The following is a 20,622-nucleotide window of genomic DNA, read 5'->3' as shown; positions in this document are numbered from 1 at the left end:
AAGTCCATTTGCTTAATTAGTTGCAATTCCTTATTTGTTGAGTCAGCCCTGTGTCATTTGACTCAATTACATTAACAGAATGCTAGCCTTATTTTGAGAGGCAGTAAAGTGGGCTCTAATCAATTTAAGGAGGATGTCTCATAGCTGGTACAAACTTACAGCTCCATCACAGAGCGATAAGCCTGGGACATAATGTGCAGTGGTAATAGTCAAGGTGACCACTAGGTGGAACCAAAATAACTCCCCATAAAATTAGTCTGTAGCAGCTGGGAATCCAGCAGGGCAAGAGATGAATGCGTTTGTGAATAGGACAGCGCTCAATGTCATGTTTTTCATTAAGCTACAAAATATGACTCATTTGTCCAAATAGAAAGATCTTCCGCTGTCCTTGGACAACATAAGCCTGACTCCTCTCTATGGAACCTGGCATGTGTTGTATACAGACTCTAATAAAGAACAAATTCTGGCTTTACAGTAAAACACTCATCCCTTAGTCTCTTAACTGTCTGTGGTGTAAACATGAAGAAGAAATAACATCTCTAAACCCTCATCAAATTGATTATTTATTGCATTAGGCAGCGAAATGACTGCAACCATTTACGTCTTTCTCAGTTGAGTGTTCAGAAGTTTTCAAGGCAACTGACAATTTGATCAAGGCCTCGCATATTTGTTTTGTGCAAGATTTTCGTCTGTTTAACCCGATTTGCACCAGCTGTAGTCGCTAGTGTACAAATAGTTTCAAATATTTAACATTGGAATAGTATATAACTAATAAAAGTATTAGTGTGTCATTCAAATGAAATGGTTTCAAACATTTCTACATAGTTGCCTCTTTTATTGTGATCAGTATAAATGTTTTTACAAGTACCTGCATTTATTTGAATTGATGGTTTGAGGTCCATTTATTACACACAAAGAGGATTTGTTTTTTCATTGTGCGCTGTAAAACATGATGTAATTCATCACTTTAAAAAAAAAAAAACATTTAAAAAGCACATTTCAATAGGACTGACATAAATCACATTGATGAATCTGACCTGGGACCGCCCCGAGGTAAATCACTTTCTCTATCAACTATTCTTGATGCTAAGATTGAACAGCCAGAGTGTCTCATTTTATGTCTGCACGCTCACTTTTAATTAAAAACAACTGAGGTTTGCAATCTGCAGCACAGTATAAGGCAAAGAATGTACTCAACACAAGGTCACACAGTATGTTCACATCCATTCTCACAGCTTTATGAATCCTAAATAGATGAATGAAAACAATAACACGAATGCTTTCTGTCCTAATGCATGCTGTACGCTCAACCTTCAGGCTAATGACATATTTAGGTGTTTACGTGAAATAAGCTGAGACATAAAAGGAGACTGATAAAATCATGAAAACAAAGAATGCGTAAAGACAAAAGCTATTTTACTTTCAAAGTCAAAGGAAGGCAACTTCAAGTAAAATGCTGTTGTAGTTTCAGTGTTATTTGGAGTTGGAAATATGAAAAAATGAAGTAGAACCATTTGAAAACTAAAATCGCTCATCCCTGTGGGACAGAAGTGCCAGTATAGGTTTGATGTTTTTATGTTAAGATATTTAAGATGTTATGCAGTGTTTTTTATAATATATTAAACATATTTGAGAACACTTGACCAAGATATTTTGACACGAGAGCTCGTCTGTTGTTATGGAGAGAGAATAAACAAGAATGTTGAATTATCATCCAGTAAAATCAGTTTTTACTTTGGATAAGCCATCATTTACTCATTTACTCCTGTCAACATTTTATTTAACTGCATTCAACTCAAGATAGTGTGAGAACATTATTATGTAGAGAGACTGATGTAAGATCAACACCACACTTGGATGTGTTTGTTCACTATGAAGTTACAATCAGAAGATGGTTAGCTTAGCTTAGCACAAAGACCAGACACGAAATCTACCTTCTGGCACAGCTAAAGCTTTATTTCTCTTTTGATACGTTTTTACAAAAACCAAAGTAACTGTCAAGTTTTTTTCTTAAAGAAAAATTGCCCCATTATCTTTGCTTCTAACAAAACAGAAACGTTTCATTACAAGGTCAAGCAGAGAAGGAACAGACTGTCTCATTTTAATTGCTCATACAAAGCAAAAACACAAACTCCTCCACGTTTAGCTCACAGTGGGACTGCTACCATCTGAGGACAATCTGGGGTTGCTGCGTTGCTGTCTGGAGCATGAACACAAAGACTAAATTCAGGAGGCAAAATATGTGGCAGGATCTACAGGATGAAACCCATCCATCAAGGCATTGTGCTGGGAGGGTGGGGGGGGGGGGGGGCAGAGCATGTGGAAGACAGACAAAGAGGGTAAGAGTCAGGAGAAGTCTGCAGTGGAGAGTTCACAAGACGATGTGGTGGAGGGAGACAGGTAAGGCCTTCAGTCAGCACAGGCCTCTGCAACAGTCATGGGCAGAATTTACTTTGATTTTAAGAAATGAACATGAAAAGATTCAAGTCTTTTCTCCCACAAAAACTGTTTCATACTTTGATCAAAATTCTTACTCTGGTAAACGACTGCTTTTTGCAGTAAAGCACTGACTGCTGTTCAATGCAGGGAGAGCAAGCATGGAAACTGAAAGTCTTTGAAAAGCAAACGTTAACCTTCGCAACAGACAGCAGGTGAGGCAAAGCCAATGTACCAAGAACAGGCAGAGGATGATCAGCAGTATCAAAACATGTGGAGTCAAGTGAGCATGTTTCTTTCTATCAGGAGAGGTCAGCCTCAGTGTTCCTGTCATTTCACGTTCAAGGTGTAAACATCTAGCTGAAGGGCAAGCCGAAGGAAATGTATAATTGATGTCCAAGTCATATAAACAAGCAAACATCACACTCTGACTTGACATTTAGAACAACATGGCAAATAAAATGTTGCATTTTGTGTTGTAAACACAAGTTTTTCAAAAGAAAACTGATTAGACTTTTCTGGAAGTGGCCATCAGAGCACCCAGATAAATCTGCCAAAAAAATTTCATTAAAATAAAATTAAATGACATGAACTTAAGTGTAATTGTAAAGTTAAAGGGCATTTGCACCTGTATGTGCTTAGTTTAGGAGAACATCAACTCAATTGAATAACGGGTTGGGGGAAAGATTCAGGTATGCTTTGTAGCTGTAGTTTTAGAGTGGGGATCCCACTGCAGGGTGTGTTTAATATCAGATGTGGTGCCCGTACCACGTGAGCGCAGATGCTCTTAGCAGGCAAGTCGCCGGTTTGACTCCTGACCAGCCCAACCCTTTCCTGCAGGTCATTCCCCCTCTCTCTGCCCCTTTGCTGTCACTCTCTACTGTCCTGTCCAATAAAGGCAAAATGCCCCAAAAACTATATCTTAAAAAAAAAAATAGATGATATTACATCATCTGACATATGGTCCAACCCATGTGCTTCATTATTATTCAGTGTCATCTTCCTCCATATTGATCTACTACTTTAATCTGATCAAACGTCCCACAGTGGGATTAAAGTAATGTATAACCAGCCCTCAGTATTGATATTGTTTTTATGGATTAAAACTAAAAAAACAAAAACATAATTAATACATAAAAAACAAATAATTCATTCAAGTCGGCTAATCAGAAAGCCTTTTTTAATACCATATTCCATTTAACTCCATAGAAGGAAAACTAATTATACAGTGTGTCTGGATACACAAGCATCTTCTGTAAATATAAAAAATATGTCTGAAGACCAAATTGGATGTGCATATGCCTGTAGCTTCTACAATTTAGTTCATAATTTACACAAACAAACAAAAGGCGTAACCTGTTTGACCTCTGGGAGATCATGCAGAAATTTGCACATTGCAGCAACAGATCAGTGACACGGGCAGCCAGAGCGGAGTTCCCTGAGCAAAGAAAACTGAGATGACAGATGGGATTTTGAAATGCACTGAGATAAGATGTATTGAATCTTTTGACAGTCAGTTCTGCTGAAACGGTCTTGTCTTTGAAACTGGGGATTTCTATGTAAATGAGCTCCTGTCAGCGTCTTTGTGGATTAATAATCATTTCCTTTTAACCTCAGCTTTTCTACAGATAATGGTTGCAGTCTATAAACTTTCTTTCAATTCTCATTTTGAATTGTCATAACTTCAAAGGTACTCGGTATTTAATGCACATTGGATCATCCATTCAATCTGTCAATCATATTTTATTTGTGTCATATTGGAGGCTATAGGCGTAACCAACACAGAAAATAGAAAATAAGAAAATTCCTTTTCCACAGAGGAATACAAAGATGAAAACATGAACTTGACTGGTGATTAAGAGAGAGGCAGCCACTGTGTGAGCCATTCCAAGGATAAAGCATGGGTTGGCCCCCAGAGAGACTGACTAGCTGACTGACTGGCAGTCGGTCAGAAAAACGACTGAACGACACCATTAATTCCATTAATATGGAAAAGGCTCTGGAAAAAACAGTCACATGGGGAGGCCAAAGCTGTTGTTGTGAGGTTGAATACAATGAAATCCAAAGCTCAGCTGCTGCTATTTGCACATGTATCTGCAAGTGCAACAAACTGGAATACAAATATTATACCAACTATTTGTAGACAGCAAGAGAATGAAAGAGAAAGATTGGTTCAAAATCCCCTGACAACTGCTGGGACAGACAGATATTCAAAGACAATACCTGACAGTGGAAACGTGGACTCCATTAGTATGACACACACAGACTACCTACTGATCTGAATACCTCTATCTTCATTCCAAATGCATGAGAAAGATTATGAAACAACTCAGTCGACAGTGTTGTTTCACCTCTACTGGTGTCTTACCACGCAAACAGGTTTGGTTATCTGTGCCCACAGTCTGAGATATTGCTGTCAACAGTATATTCATATTCACTATGTCTGACTGCTGTTAGATGCTGAGCAGCTAGTGTGAACTTTTGTTGCTGGAAAGAGCTGCCCGCTACAGTTTAAAAGAAGATATGAGAGTGGTGAGTGAGTGAACCAAACCAGAACAATGATCTGAAAGAAGCTGAAGTGCGCTGCAGCTGAGGGGATAATTCTCTGTGGGACTGTCATCTGAGCAACCCTTTTCCCTTACAAGTCATCATGTGATACCAATGTTAATATAGAAATATTGATAATCACCTCAAGTCTCAAGCCTCAAGATCAAGCAGAGATACATTGATGACATAATCAGGGTTATTTTTTTCAATCTTAAGACTGCTCCCCTCATAGCCACAGAAGACATTATATAACTGCTTTCAGCTTCATGTGTAAGATTCCTCTGGCGGCAAATTAGAAATGAATTTTTCCTTTGAAATTTGGTGGAACTGACTGTTGGGAGAGGGCAAAGGATAGGGACATTATACCATCCCCTCGGATGGATCATTCCTGCCTTCTCTACACCAGTATTCTTGAGTCCAGCAGTCAGCAGCCATGCACTGTGCTTATTTACATCAGTGTCTGAGGCAGAGATTGGACATCACAAAGACTCCACGGGGCAGAATGAGTTTTGTCTTCATGTAGTGAAGAGAGAGTCTCATTAAGGAATGATTGTACCCCTCAGGAGACACAGCATAGAGATCTTTGTCCTGTTCATGTCGAACAGAGCAACACTTTGACCATCAAGACTCCACCTTGAAGAGACGTTTCAGAGGCATCTAAGCTTTCTCTGTAGAGCATTATATAAAGCTGCTTTGGTGTAAAGTGTAAACAGCCTCCTCTGGTGCTAAAAGGAGTGTCATTAGTAATGCCTTTTACTCAGTGTTACAGATCAGCTGTAGCAAAGTGGCACTGATGCGCATACAGTACACAGAAAGCTTAATTCTGGGCGTGGTTGTGCCGCAGTGATGTTTAATAGTGTCAGCAAAATGATACTAATGTTATAAATCCTCTAATGCTACAGAATCTTAATCTGTGATCTTACAGCTTGGATTACTTCAGGTTCAGAGTGACAGACAGAATAACAAGAGCCCTCATTCATAAAAGCTGCCTATTCATTCTGATCTTGTCAGCTCGAAAGTGACTTAAGCCAATCCTAGCTGACATTGGACGAGGGCGTGGTACATCCTGGACAGGATGCCAGTCTATCACAGGGCTGACATATAGTGACAAACAACCATACACACTCACATTCATTCCTATGGGCAATTTAGAGTCACCAATTGAATGTGCATGTCTTTGGACTGTGGGAGGAAGCCGGAGTGCCTGGAGGGAACCCACACAGACACGGGAAGAACATGCAAACTCCACACAGAAAGGCCCCAGGCCCGTGGATTGAACCCAGAACCTTCTTGCTGTGAGGCTAACCACCGTGCCACCCTAATTCTGATTATAAAATGTAATATTGAATGAAATTCGTTTTCAATTCAAAACAATTTCATTACCAGTTTTCTAACCACATAATTGGAAAGGATTCTTATCACATAATTCTATACCGGTGTGCACTGTGGGTTTGTATGAGAGTGATGAGAGCAAAGCATAACAGTTAAGTTTCTGTGCAGACCACCAAAACAGTGACCTTAAACTTGCTGTGTTTCTGATGCGCTGCAGAGTCGGGCAATTACTCTCAGTGGGTTTATCTCTATGAGCATGAAAGTGACCCCTTCCTTTCCATAGTCATGTGCTCCATATAATAAAGACAAAGCAAGGGCCATGGATGGGGATAGAGACCAGCCAAAGGCATATTTTACAATGTGGTAACCCAAAATCTGTTTTTTTTTTTAAATGACTTATTACTGATCCACACTGTATTAATAAATGTTTTTTACCCACCAATAAAGCAAGCGGTTTAAACTTATGAGCCTTTAATACACTGTGCCTTATCTAAGTCAGCCATGTATTGTGTAAATGTCAACTCGCACACTTTGACTTAAGAGGCCCTGTTAGAACATTGGCCAACAGGCCATTAAAACTCAATTTAAAAAATAATGAACTTCGGGGCTTTAGTATTTACTCTCCCATGACATGTAATTACCTGTCTGCTTGCATCAGAAGGACTCCTACATTAAACTCATTTCAAGTCAAATTTGAAATGATTACGTGCAACCATCAACGTTTATGCAATTTACATTTCTAATTTGTGAAAGCACCTTGAAGTGTGCTAATTGCATGAAATGAGTTTTTTCAAACAAACTTGAAAATTAATCATGAAGCCCAGTGTGACTCTGGCAGCCATCTCCTTGACTACTGATCACTCCACAGCGGACATATTTGCTTCAACAACACAGCAACATATTTTAGCACCTTTTAATGAGGAGTTTTACTTTTTTTTTTTGTGTGTGTGTAATACCTGTAGATAACATCTGCTTCCTGTTGTCTGGGTGAAAGCTGCACACTGTTGGATAAACATGTTGCTTCCTAAAATGTTGTCTTCTTAATTTGGGAAAATGATGTGACTGGATAGATTTCTTCTGGCGCCTTAAGGAGCAAATTGATTTTCTTTCTTTTTATCTTTCCATTGCCTTGCTGATTTGCAACCTTGGCAATACAAAAAATGACGGTACTGTCATTATAATGTGCACGTAATGTATATACAGAATGTAATGTATATGAAATGTGGATGTTTTTTATCCCGATATGAGCAGACAGAGTATTTGCTCTATTTTCCAAACCATATGTGGTTACATACAGTGAAATTTTTATCTTCACACAGTCACAGGGCTGCTGCGGCTCATCAGGCTCCTGAGCAAGCCACTGAACACCAAGTCGCTACTGGTGAACAGACCGGCACCTTGCATGGCAGCTCAGCCATCATAGACGTGTGACTAGTGTGAATGGGTGAAGCACTTTGTCTGTTAAGGTTGAATAAGTGCTGTCCTCCAGATTCATACATCTGAAAGCGGCCAAAATGGGTCTCATTATGTCTAGGATTTTTATCTTCTTTTTTTTATCGGTTTATCTTTTTCCTCTGTGACTATTTCTGACACTTGTGCAGATTTACGGCTTGTGCTAAATGCTGCAAGACTGAAATGACAGACGAGTGTTATATGGAGTGCTTACTTTAAGTCCATGCTAATTAATAGGAAGAAGAAGGAAGAAGAGCGGAGGCATAACTGCAGCCTGACTTCTACCATTCATCATCCATCTATAAAGAAAAGGTCATCTTGTTATTATTTTCAGAAAAAGAAATTAAATGTCTTAGCCTTACTCCGCTATTTGCAACTGAAGAACATGTAACTGTGAATTATAGTGCACTTTAAAAGCTTTTTTTTTTGTTATCTAGGGGAGGTTTGTGGATGGTGGAATTACTGCAGGCACTCTTCTGGGTGGGAGTTTAGGGCATGACGCTCTAAATGGAGACATCTTCAAAAAGCTTATTTTCTAAAAGCAAGAAGGTTCACACACTGTCTTTATCATTTGCAGTTAGAATATATCTTGTTTGGAACAAGGTTTTTTGATACAGAGACCCTCAAGTTATTATCCGGGGTGCAAATCTTCAGCTCTACTAAAAATGACTTGTGATTGGCATGTCTGTACATCACGAACTTGCCATCTTTTACTGAGCTTCAAGGACAAATGATGAAAAGTCACAATTTCTACTTTCCACTCGTTCGTTTGTGGGTCTATATCTGTCTAGAAAAGTGTCTCTACACAAGATAAATCATCACTCACAATGTGTTGTTTTACTTCTTCATATGCCAAAGCTTAAAATCAGTGGGCTGACAGCACTGTAACATGGAGTTAAATCAGAAGGCTACTAGCAAATGCACATGTGGATGCATCAACAAACAATCAATATTTGCTGTTACTGTCTTCGTCCTTTGATCTATCTGTACTGACCACTAACTGATCAGTTCAAGATTAAATGTCATCAAGTCCAATCCAGACATTCATCTTTTTGGGTCTCTGCCATCTTATTGGCTTTCTGTCATTTCCACAGACACCTCTCTCTCTCTCTCTCTCTCTCTGTCTGTGTGTATGTCTGTGTGTGTGTGTCTCTCTCTCTCTATTTTTCTCAGTCTCTCTCTCTCTCTCTCTCTCTTCCTAAATCAGCAGCAGCTTCAGCTCACTCAGTGTGGAGAAGTGCATAAGGAAGGTCCGCTCTTTATACGCTCACACTTTACATTAGGAAACATCAACACAGGTAAGTTATTAGCTGATTCTTATCAGTATTTTTTGTATGTTTATTGATTTATTGTTTGCATGCCTCATAGGCAGTAGTGGCATTTTTTCTCCAAGACAAAGCAAAACAACTAGATCATGTAGAACTGAATTTAATACAATATAACAGACATGTGACAACTGGATTACAATTCTCTAAAACATCTTCTTTTCACACTGTCCTTGTTCATATGCCAATGAGCACAACATTCACTTGTCATTGTGAATTTCACAATTTCCCATTTACTTGTAATTCAGGTGGTATTAGTTCTCAAATTGTGTAATGGGAGGATTTATGTTCATACCCCAGATGCATATATAGTTAAAAAATAGATAATAAAGTAGATAATTAAATGTGTATTGAGGTATAGATTGGTAGGAATTATGTGGCACTGTTATGCAAGACTTCTTGACATTACAATCCAGAGGCCCATTTCTAGACTTCAATAAAGTCAGATTATGCAAATAACAGTGTGGGAGATAAATGTGTGGAGAAAGCTTCAAAATTGGTCTTCAAACGATTGGTACAGAATCTGTGAACATGAACAGTTCTACCCGACAGGAATAAGACAGGGTTAAAAAGAACAAGAATGTTGATTTCACCACTTTTTTTCCCTGCTCTGTTACATCCAAGTCCATAACATGCTGTACCACTTGGTTTGATATCCCAGTGTGGCCATGTTCAAGAAAAGCTGTCAAAGTTTCATGTTTGAAATGGAAACATTTATGTTGCTTATGAAGCTGAATATCTGAACATTTCATTCCTGCAGATAAGATCTTTTGAACCACAGTTACATTAGAGCAGTTCCACTGATGAGTAGCAGTGGTCAGTCTAACAAAGTCAGCAGTCCTTCAATAACTATGCATCAAAAGATAATATTCTCTACATGTAAGCATACAGGAAATAATACATATTTACTTCCTTTGATAGTTATAGTCATATACACGTCTAGTTTACTGCAGAGATTTGTACTTACTGCACTGTATGTATCAATCTGGCAAAAAAATCTTCATACAGTCGAGGTTGATCTTGAGAACTTGTCTGAAGCACTGCAACTTTGGGATGATTAAAATGTTCAGTAATGGCTAGCAAGTAGAGGACAGTATCTGTCCTCCACACTGTACATGAATATTGTAATTAGCTGTCAGTGATAAGTCTTGGCATCAACTGTAGCATAAAATGTCATATTGAAAAGATCCCAAGGTCCCTCTGTCACATGAAGTCACTCTAATTAGCAGTATGTGTCAGCAACAAAAACCTGACAGCAACACTGGTGATGCAGCAGGTAAAAATTATGCAATGTGGCGAGGTGAAATGATGTGCAAAACACTAGAAAAAGCACATTAGCAAAGAGGAACTCTGGACACAAATAGACCCTCACTGATGCTGACTGAATGACTCTTAACAGGACATTTAAAAACACTTCATGCTACGCCTGTTGTAACTCATCATAAAGCTGATTTTGACTTACGTGGTTGTATGTTCTAAGGTGTTTATGTTATTTCATCCACACCATATCATTTTAATATATAAAAACATTATGTACTTGTGTGTATCCGATTTCAGTTAAATTATTGATTTTTAAAATATATCACCGATGACACAATCAATAGAATTTTGGTTTAATGAAAAAGAAGCATCCTGCCAACAATAACCAGCAAATCTTTTGTTTCACATTCCCTTTACTTGATAAAAGGTTTTATTTATTCTTGGTCATTGCACAAAGGCAATATTGCACCTCAGAAATCACAGGACAGTATCCCCATGACTTCAGCTCAAAGGAAGCTGAAACAACATGGTTTAAACATCAGTCGTCTTCCTGTGACGCTGCCTAATTGTAATAATTCCAGACATTGCATCAGCAGACTGGGTTGAAAATCAACCTAATGCTTTGAAGTCACTTTGCGCCAGAGATTTAATATTTATTAGAAATCTCATACCAAAGGGAATATTTTGTTACATTTATCTTTCCTTGAATTTTCCTAATATCTTGGTCATTCTCTACTAGGTGCTAATGTGATGATGACCAATAATATTTTTACTGTTTAATAAAATGCATCAAAATGAAGCCACTCGGTGATGTTGAATTGTTCCACCGGTGCCGAAAAGTGCTAAACACAGTCAGGTGGCCAGTAATCACACTGAAACAGCACAGTTTGACCTCTGAATTCTGACACAACCCTGAGATTTTTTTCCACATGTACAATTTATGCATGACATATGCCGCTCATCTTAGCCACTCACATTCAGATGCCTCCATAATTATACACCATTTAATAGCGTGCTCTTTACCTCCTACTGCGAGAATGTGTTGGTGCTGGTAAAAGCATGATTATTAATGGTCTTCTATTTAGTAAATGTCGTGACCCGTTTTCATTACAATGTTATTTAAATGTTGAATGCATCCTTGAATTGAATACACTAATTTATACATTTGACCTTCAGAAAAGCTGTTCATGCTCTGCTGTAACAGCTGCGAACCTGTTTTATTGCATTTTGAACAGTTCAGGTACTTGACAGCCTGAGGTCTGCTGCCATGGAGAGTAATCACAGTGGCCTGACTGGAAGCACACAGCCGTCTGTGTCAGGAGACCAGACAGAGGGACACATTTATGAGGTGGCAGTACAGAGCAACTCCACCAATCACAGCTCCCAGTTTGCAGATGTGGCCCTGCTGCAAAAATTCAAGCCCCTCATCATCCCTTGTTATGTGCTTGTCGTGGTGGTGGGTGTCTTTGGGAATTACCTGCTCCTCTACGTCATCTGTCGAACCCGCAAGATGCACAATGTCACCAACTTCTTCATCGGAAACCTGGCCTTCTCTGACATGCTCATGTGTGTGACTTGCGTCCCTTTTACTCTCGCATACGCCTTCAACCCACATGGTTGGGTTTTTGGCCGCTCAATGTGTTATCTGGTGTTCCTCATCCAACCAGTCACAGTCTATGTTTCAGTCTTCACGCTCACTGCTATTGCCGTGGACAGGTGGGTGGATCTCTCTGCACTGCATGAATTTTCAGATCAGAAGCTCAGTGTTGAACTCTTTAAAGTTTGTTTGTGTTTCGTCCCTCATTTTAATCCTCCTCACAGTTTAGTGTCTGTGCTGGTTTGTCTAACATAACTGTGTTGCCAAATTATATCTCAAGGGACCACTTGATTAAAGAGGCCAAATAACATAAAGTGAATTCCCTCTCTAGATAATCAATTTCAATTAATCATCCTAAGCACCCTACTGTTAGTGGTGGCAGTATTGCAGTAATTTAAAAAAAAAATGCCACCTGTGCATTCATATTGCTTCTAATCTCTACACTAGCTTTGAGGTTTTTATGCTTAAAACAGGTGGTTCAAATCCCGTGCTGTGTGTAACTGTGTATCATCCCCTGAACAGAATGCCATTGTCTTAACTGACGTATAAGAACAGAAAGCAATAATAGTGTATTATTTCAGGTCAAAGTTTCTGCTCTGTCTTTGTAACAGTTTAAAGCTTTCTTATTGTAAAGCACATTGTGCTGCATTTGTGTATGGTATAATAACTGATTTAGAGAGCTTAGAGCTAATCAACTAATTTAACATTCACACAGTAAGTAATCAGACAAGCTAATAGCGACGACTTGAAATTAATTTATACATGAATTCAAACATTAGATTATGATAAATCATGCATTAATTAGCATGTTTTTTTGCCCTTATTATAAAGTACTCCTGTTTCCTTTTAATTTTTATTGCAGATATTATGCAACAGTTCATCCTCTGAAGAAGCGTACATCTGTGGCTACCTGTGCTTCTGTCCTCACTGGCATCTGGCTGCTGTCCTGTGGGCTGGTAGCTCCGGCAGTGACCCACACCTACCATGTGGAGTTCAAAGAGGAAGGCTTCACCATCTGCGAGGAGTTCTGGTTGGGACAAGAGAAAGAAAGACGTGCTTATGCATACAGCACTCTGCTGGTCACATATGTCCTGCCATTGTCAGCTGTCTTTGTCTCTTACCTCTGCATCACTGTCAAACTGAGGAACTGTGTTGCTCCGGGCCACAGGACACAAGACCAGGCAGGTGCTCAGCAAGCTCGGAAGAGAAAGATCTTTCGTTTGGTTGCCCTTTTGGTGTCTGCCTTTGCAGTGTGCTGGCTTCCTATTCATGTATTCAATGTGCTGCGAGACATAGACATTCACCTCATTAACAAGCGCTACTTTTTACTCATACAACTTCTGTGCCACCTGTGTGCCATGAGCTCTTCTTGTTGTAACCCTTTCCTCTATGCATGGCTACACGACCGCTTCCGCACTGAGTTACGGAAGATGTTTAAGTGCCGTCATCGCATTGGAGTGCCTGCCAATCACTGCGCTGCCAGTGTGGTCCTGTAATCGCCTGCTGAAGAGGATCCCTTGCTGTTATTTTAGTGTAAGATTGATGTAAAACTTTGGTGTGGCCCCAAATTAATAGGGTTCATCTTGTGGCTATAAGTAATGACCACAGAAATCTTTCTTGGCAATCCAATCACTATTATGTTGTGTACAAAGATAAACTATTGGCCAACGATGGCTCTTGAGGAGAGATCCGTTTTCTAGGATATGTGAGGGTGTTCAATCAGTTTCAAGGTTTCAAGGTACTGTCTCCAATAGAGTTTGGGAACTATAATGACTTGAATTTAGCCCTGATGGTAGGAGGAGGAGGATGCAGTCAGTACTGTTCATCCTCTGTGTGCAATGAAAATTAAAATCCCCAAATATCATTGCAATCTAGACGTTGTGTAAAAAGTTGATATTTTGACCTGAGGTTGGTACTAGGAGGGGAAGCTCATGCAGAGTCCAACCTAGTAAGGGTTCCTCTGGGAATCATGAGCGTGTCCAGTAAATTTCATGACAATCTGCCACTTGGATTTTGATATTTCTTCTGCAAAAGTGGCCATGGTGTCACTACTGTACATGAAAGGTCAGTGGGCTACTAGTACCATTATGACTTATCCTCTGGTGATCATAAACATCCGCAGCAGATTTTATGCAAAAGAGACAATCATTTTTTATGTTACTTTGCCATAGACCACCATGTTGGTTATAGAAAACTTTCCCATGACGGTGGTGTTGGATGACAGGCCAGGGGTTCACTAAAATCAGAGGAGGAATCATAAAAGGGTCTAGAAAGGTGCATGATGTCTTTGGAGTCACCCTCTGGAAACCATGAATTCCACTCATAACTTCAAGGCACCCAGGCCAGCAGTTGTTAAGATATTTTTGTCTGGTACAAAGGGTTAGATGAACAGATGGACAGACTGACTATCCTGGGGCCAACACCAGTTGGGCCAACCCTTGGAGCAGGAGCCAAGAGGCTAAGATAAATGTCCACCATAAATTTCACTGTCTTTGGATAATTAATGAAATAATGCAAGCTGTAAGAGAAACTGTCAAGAGGTAAATGAAATATCTGAATTGCTTTCCAGTATTGGATGTAATACATTGTATAAACTTTGTACTGCACATCAAACCTGTATGGGCTGATAAAAGCTTACAATGACCTTGCGATTTAGAAGAGATGAAATCTTAAGTGTGTCATCTTTCTTTTCAAGATGACAAATATATTAAAATATAAACTAGATAAGGGCTGTGCATGATGAACAATGAGTAGCTTTATTGGATATGAAGAGCAAATGAAACCATCAGATCAGAATGTGTTTGTAATGGTCACTGCAGATGTGATCGTTTGCACCAGGGCACTGTTGTCAGATCTAATGTTCGTGTAGTGCTCTTGCTTGGAGCCCATTTGGAATAAATTAAATTTGTGGACTTGCTTCCTTGGGCTCCAAATTTATTAAAGCCAGTAGTTGATGAATATGCACCTTGCTGTATTAATTATCAAATTATTTCTGATGGCATTGTATAATGGCTGTAAAAAAAAAAATGAAACCATTGTAGTGTGGTGGTTGGTTATGTGTTTTCTGCTTTCTTCTGTTTCTATTGCTTCTTCAAATTCTGTACAAAATGTTCGAGACTTATTTATAATTTATTATCAGAATACCCACATCATCTTTGTATGCATATTTGTGTCCTTCCTACAGGCAAGTACAGATTTATCTTTACAGATGTAATAACACAATAAAGTCAACAAGTCTGAAGTGTAACTGTGACTAAAATTGATTAAATCTTTGGCTTCTTCACCTTTATATTTGCTCTTTTCCCATCATTCAGTGACTGAACAACTTTGGGTACCTATATAGTATGGTGTACTTAAAATTACCACAAAACTGTTTGTAAATTATGTACTTGGTTTGTGATAGTTCAAAAAAAGGTTTACTTTGACGTGAAAAGCCTGTGCTATTGCACACTGTGGGAAATTGTGAATAAAAACACAACGACCAAATTGTCTCTCTGTTTCAGATCAATGTAGCTGCATGACGACAGGAAATGAAATAAAATTACAACCAATTTGGTCAGAGTGCACATGCACAGCTGAATTTACTAATTAAATAACAGAGACGACGGACATGTTTTCTGCATATCAACTAGGCCTGTTTAGGTCCCTGAGACAGCGTGAGAATTTATTGATCTCCGTAATCATATCAGCATCATTGGTGCTTGCTCCCTTTGATTCCAGTGTTTATTCTAGAGTTACACATCCTGTGAAATAAGACCAATTCAGCACAGTTCTGATTGTGGTCATTACATTTGCATTTTTGATCAAAAAATGAGTGAAACACTGCAAAACCTTATGTTACTTTTAGTATTTTACTTTGGACCTGAATGCTGGGTCCACTAGAGGGCAGTTGGTAATTAAAATGACTTGTATACTGCAGGTGGCAACATCAACTCATGATCTTATATCCTACATCCTATTCCAAAATAACGCAGTTCTTGTAGAAATAACGTAAAATATGAACTTCATAAAATCCTGATGTTCCTCCTACTTGCTCTCCCCTGTGAAGACTATTACAGTTTTGTCATGCAATGTGGCAAAATGAGGTTCTTCACTCTGGAAAGAATCAACCACCTTATACATGCTAACATTTTAACTCCACAAAAACTGCAAACTTTTTGTGGCGCGAGAGTGCTCATTACAAAGTAGACCATCGATCAATACAACAAAATCTTTTATTGGAGACTCGGCATAACAGCAGACATTTTGACTTTTTGACATTTGTCAAAGCAGGAAAAGCACAGGTGGAACCACTAACATTCAAAAGACATTCAAGACTCTGTTTTATTCAGGCTGGCTGTGCACAACACAAGCACCCAGAAACTGAAGTAGCTAAATGGAATTACACCATCATTAGTTTTATTATAACACCTGTGCTTTTACTTACATGACATGTCAAAATGCTGTTGTAGCTACAGTACAACAGTCATATATAAATAACAAACTACAGACAAATTAATTCCTTTATTCTTATATTTCCTTTGAAAGAAATAAATTTCCAATGAGTCTGCCTTGATTGCACAGCTAGAATTCTTTAAACCACTTCAACAAAGCTTTATTTGAAAGTGAACCAAGTACAGGCAGCAAAATAATAAATGGATACAATCTGTTACTTCGACTGGATAAAGCTACATAAAACAGGTTGGGGCAACATCGTATCATTAACCAAGTCTTGTCGAAATGAAAATCTGCATCCTCACTAGAATAGTCCTAAAATAAATTTAAAAAATCAGTTAAGCTTAAAATATCAATTTTATCTTATACAACCAATAAACAATAACCAAAGAGGTACACACCAGTCTCCACATGTAACTGGCTATGATTTCTCACTGTCAGATGTGGACAACATCTTCTGTGTCAGAGCGAAGTCTCTAGCTTCTCGAGGAGTGCGGATGTATGAGTCAATCTCACTGTCAGAGATTTCCTCATCACCAGTCACATCTTTGAGCTCTGGCTGCTGCACTCTCCTTTTCTTAGCATGAATCACACACGGGGGAGCAAAGAGCACTCTCTTCCCCCAGTTTGGTGTTGGATCGTTGCTCTCCTGAGTGTCACTGTGTGGTTCAGACACTGTGCATGGATTATCATCTCTATCTCCTGCTTGCTCTAGATTTTTAGCATTCGGTTCACACTGTTCCATGGAGGGTGAATTTGGAGTCTTTTCTACAAGCTCAGAGCTTTGGGATGGAGCAGTTAGAGAGTCCCCACAACTGGCCTCACACGACAGCTGAGCATCCTTGTGAGTTCTCAGAGCCCTCCTCAGCAGGGCGTACCTGTACTGCAGAATATCTTCCACCTGCTGAACGACATTATCCGGAGTCACAGCTTCCCTGATCCAGGGAATCTCCTTACCCAACTTACACAGCACCTCCTTCATCTCAGCTATTCTCTTCATAGCAGGTTTGTGCTTATTCACTTTGGCCATCTGACAGAATTTGTCAAGAGAAAATTTGAGCCGGTGCTTGGTGGGTTTCAAGGACTGCCAAGCCAAATAGATGGCCGCCATCATGATGGGGATGGGCTTACGGCCAGTCACAATCCAGGAGTCTGCTGCCAGCTCCACCAGAGCCACGGCACGTTTGGTCAAGTCCTTGGAGTTCTCAGCCAATTCTTCAGGAACGTGAGGAGAAGTGATTTTATACCTGAGAGACAGAAAACATGTTCTCAGCACATTTGAGACGCCAGTGATTTATTTAGAGCACTGCTGGTTCCCTAGTCTGCCTGGTGGCTCTCCAGATAGGATTCATTTAAAGTTTATTGTCTATCATTGACCATTGGTTTCATTCAACTCTGACATAAGCGCCCCACCCCCTCAAACCAAATGAGAACCATTCCCATCCACTAATGAAAATTTGCAATAACCATTTAAGTTAAAAATCGCCTTGTCTAAAATAATCAAGAACAATTTATTGAAGGCTGTAACTTTAGTTAAACTACCAGACAGTCTTCTGTATAAACTGTGTGTAACAGACAAAATGAAAATGAATGCTGACGTTTGGACAGGTTGGAATTAGCTGTCGTTTATCTGCTGCTATTCTGCAATGTGAGAAATTAGTCTGTTTCAAAAGCCTGTTTAACTGTTTCATATTGCTGATAACTCCAGAGAAACATTCACACCACTGCTCTTCACTTACTCCTGACTGTGAGCTTCCATTACATCAGTGACATTAATAATCGGAGCCTTGATGTTGAGAATCTTGATCATTTCTTGATAAACTACTCCCACCACCATCGAGTCGGCATCCAGCAGGCAGCTGATGGTTCCCATGGTAATGGGCCAGTTGAGCAGTCTGCAGCTTACAAGCACACAGCACCCAGCGAGAACTTCTTTCTTCTGGAGGGTCACTCTGATGAAACTTTCATGTTGATAGGCCTGGTTGTAGTAGGTCTGCGAGAGATCCTCAATTTCACTGTTGACCCTGAGAGTCCGACATATGGCTCTCAAACGCTGCAGACCTGTTGAGATTTATAATACAAAGAGCATGTGGGAGCAGCGGGGTCAACTATATAGGGGAGTAACTGTGTAACAGTATGTCTAACAAGCAAAAGTCCCTTTGGAAAGAAGATCTCACCTTTTATTAGGTTAGCACACGGTTTTTTGGCCACAGCTGTGGTTCGACTGTAGCTGACATCTGTAAAAAGAACAAGGAGTCAAAGTAAAGAAAAAAAATCAATGGAAGTGTCAGAAGTTTGGGTTTAGCAAAGAGTCCAACACACCTATTGCCATGCTATTTACAGCCTTGTGTAGGGAGCAGAATAAAGTGACTTCTTCAGTATTATCAGTGTCATTTAAATGCAAAAATGCCAAACATTTTAAGTTTCCAGGTTGTTAAAGATGAGGATTTGCTGCTTTTCTCGGTCTTACATTGAAATAAATTGAATAAGTTTGGATTTTTATAGACCAAATCATTTATTGAGAGAAATGATGAATCTGTACTGAAAATTGTTGAAGTAGCAGCCCTGTTTCATCATGTTTTTCACACTCCAAAATACACAACACTAGCCTCCACCATATCTAAGACAGGCTGTGACACTGTGCACAGCGAGAACCGCAGACACAAAAAACACAAAAGTCTGTTTTCAAACTTTGTCACTGCAAGCTTCAATGCTCATCTCATTCACTTTAAACATGGGGCACATTCTGTATCATTATTATTGATAAGCAGCAGGCTATTTAATGCTATCCATAGAACAAAGTTTTGAAGCTTCATGGATGGATTACAAACCACCTCAGCGGTCTCAAAGGTTCCATATGCACCTTGTCAGTTTCCCTGTGGTAATTTGATTCATGGCAAATGTGTTTGGATTATGCAGTATCACAGCAATATCACACAATACCAATGTCAACTCAAATAATAAGGACCTAAAAGCAGGTCCTGCATTATTACCTGTGTCAAAATTTACATGGTGCTTATACCTAAATTAATTTGTGTCAGGGCAAGTTTCGATCCATGATGATCGTGCTGCAGACAGGGCACACTGGGGACATGCTTATCTGACTCTGGACAATTCACTCCTTTCAAGTCAAAAGAACATCTACAGTAATATGACAAAGCCAAAATAGTTGTCTTCTTAGCTATCAGTGCTGAGTTCAAAGATGGCACTGTAAAAAAATATTCTCCAAGTACGCACAGGGTCAGTTCACCCAAGTGACTAAAAAAAAAACAAAACTGTTTTCTCACTGACCTGGTGTAGAGTCTAGCCTTGCAGGTAGTATTAGATTTATTTGCCTAGGTTTTCAGATATCTGTGCTTACAAAACACAAATATTATTGTCTCTCTTCAACAGTGCCCCCTTTTACACTAGCCTCAGTTTAAACACAAAGTAGCTGCTGGACATGCAACAGGTTCCCGGGCTGAATGTCACTTTATGTGATACACACCTTAACCAGGGCAAACTATTACTGTTATTAAACTCACAGATACCGGTATGAGCACCAGCCTCGAAAATCCAGTATCAGTCTGACTATCCTGCCTAGCATTTAAGGAGGATGGCGACACACAGGTGGCAGTTTATGAGGCACAACGAGCTAAAACTAATCCAGGCAGATTTAATGTCACAGAGATGTTTATCAGCCGAGGTGAGTGAAAGACAGACTCCGGCAGGTGTAACCGGACAGGCCTCCTCCGTGTCCTCGCTGTTCTCGTACCTGAACCTCCGACTGGGTCATCGGCCAGCACTCCCTCGGAGACCACGGAGCCGCAGTCCACACACACCAGCTGCGCCTGACAGTACAGGTCATCCTCGACGATGTTTGAGGAGCCGCATCCCGGGCAGCTCAAACCCGGACGAGGCATCTTCAAAGCAGATAATCAAACGAGCAAATGTGCGGTCAGTGGAGAGACAGCTAGTTAAAGATAACCAAATAAAACAGGCGTCAAACTAGTCAGAACAACGGGTGTATCAGAGGGGCTGCATTGGTCTAAACGCCTGCAACACATGAGGACTATAAACAGCTGCTGAGCGACAGCCGAACGTCACCGCCACCGGTCTGAAGGCGGCGAGTTAAATGTGTCCGGGCGGATACATCGTTCCCAGCGTCTGGGGTTCCGCTTGCTGCTTTTAGAGACACATACACACACATACAGTAGATAATAGAAAAAGACTGTTATCTACTTACTAACTTACTAATTT

The 20,622-nt window shown here is 39.7% G+C and overlaps 2 protein-coding genes across 2 annotated transcripts; one reads left to right on the top strand and one right to left on the bottom strand.

The window, feature by feature from the left end:
* The first annotated feature begins 8,976 nt into the window (after positions 1-8,976).
* On the top strand, positions 8,977-15,435 carry prlhr2b (prolactin releasing hormone receptor 2b). The gene is made up of 3 exons (XM_071466711.1): positions 8,977-9,065; positions 11,588-12,068; positions 12,812-15,435. The coding sequence occupies exons 2-3, from the start codon at positions 11,620-11,622 to the stop codon at positions 13,443-13,445; spliced, it is 1,083 nt and encodes a 360-aa protein (XP_071322812.1). The 5' UTR covers positions 8,977-9,065; positions 11,588-11,619; the 3' UTR covers positions 13,446-15,435.
* Positions 15,436-16,144: 709 nt separating this feature from the next.
* brf2 (BRF2 general transcription factor IIIB subunit) lies at positions 16,145-20,516 on the bottom strand. Its single transcript, XM_071465184.1, has 4 exons — positions 20,138-20,516; positions 18,561-18,620; positions 18,123-18,444; positions 16,145-17,630 (listed from the first exon to the last, which is right to left on the bottom strand). Exons 1-4 carry the CDS (start codon positions 20,283-20,285, stop codon positions 16,805-16,807), a joined length of 1,356 nt encoding a protein of 451 aa, XP_071321285.1. The 5' UTR covers positions 20,286-20,516; the 3' UTR covers positions 16,145-16,804.
* Between the last annotated feature and the right edge of the window lie 106 nt (positions 20,517-20,622).

Source organism: Trachinotus anak, unplaced genomic scaffold, assembly GCF_046630095.1.
Source record: "Trachinotus anak isolate AG129_WGS33_773 ecotype Australia unplaced genomic scaffold, CSIRO_AGI_Tana_v1 ptg000028l, whole genome shotgun sequence".
Lineage (NCBI taxonomy): Eukaryota > Metazoa > Chordata > Actinopteri > Carangiformes > Carangidae > Trachinotus > Trachinotus anak.
The sequence above is the reverse complement of the archived record's forward strand: the minus strand, read 5'-3'. Positions and strand labels throughout refer to the sequence as shown.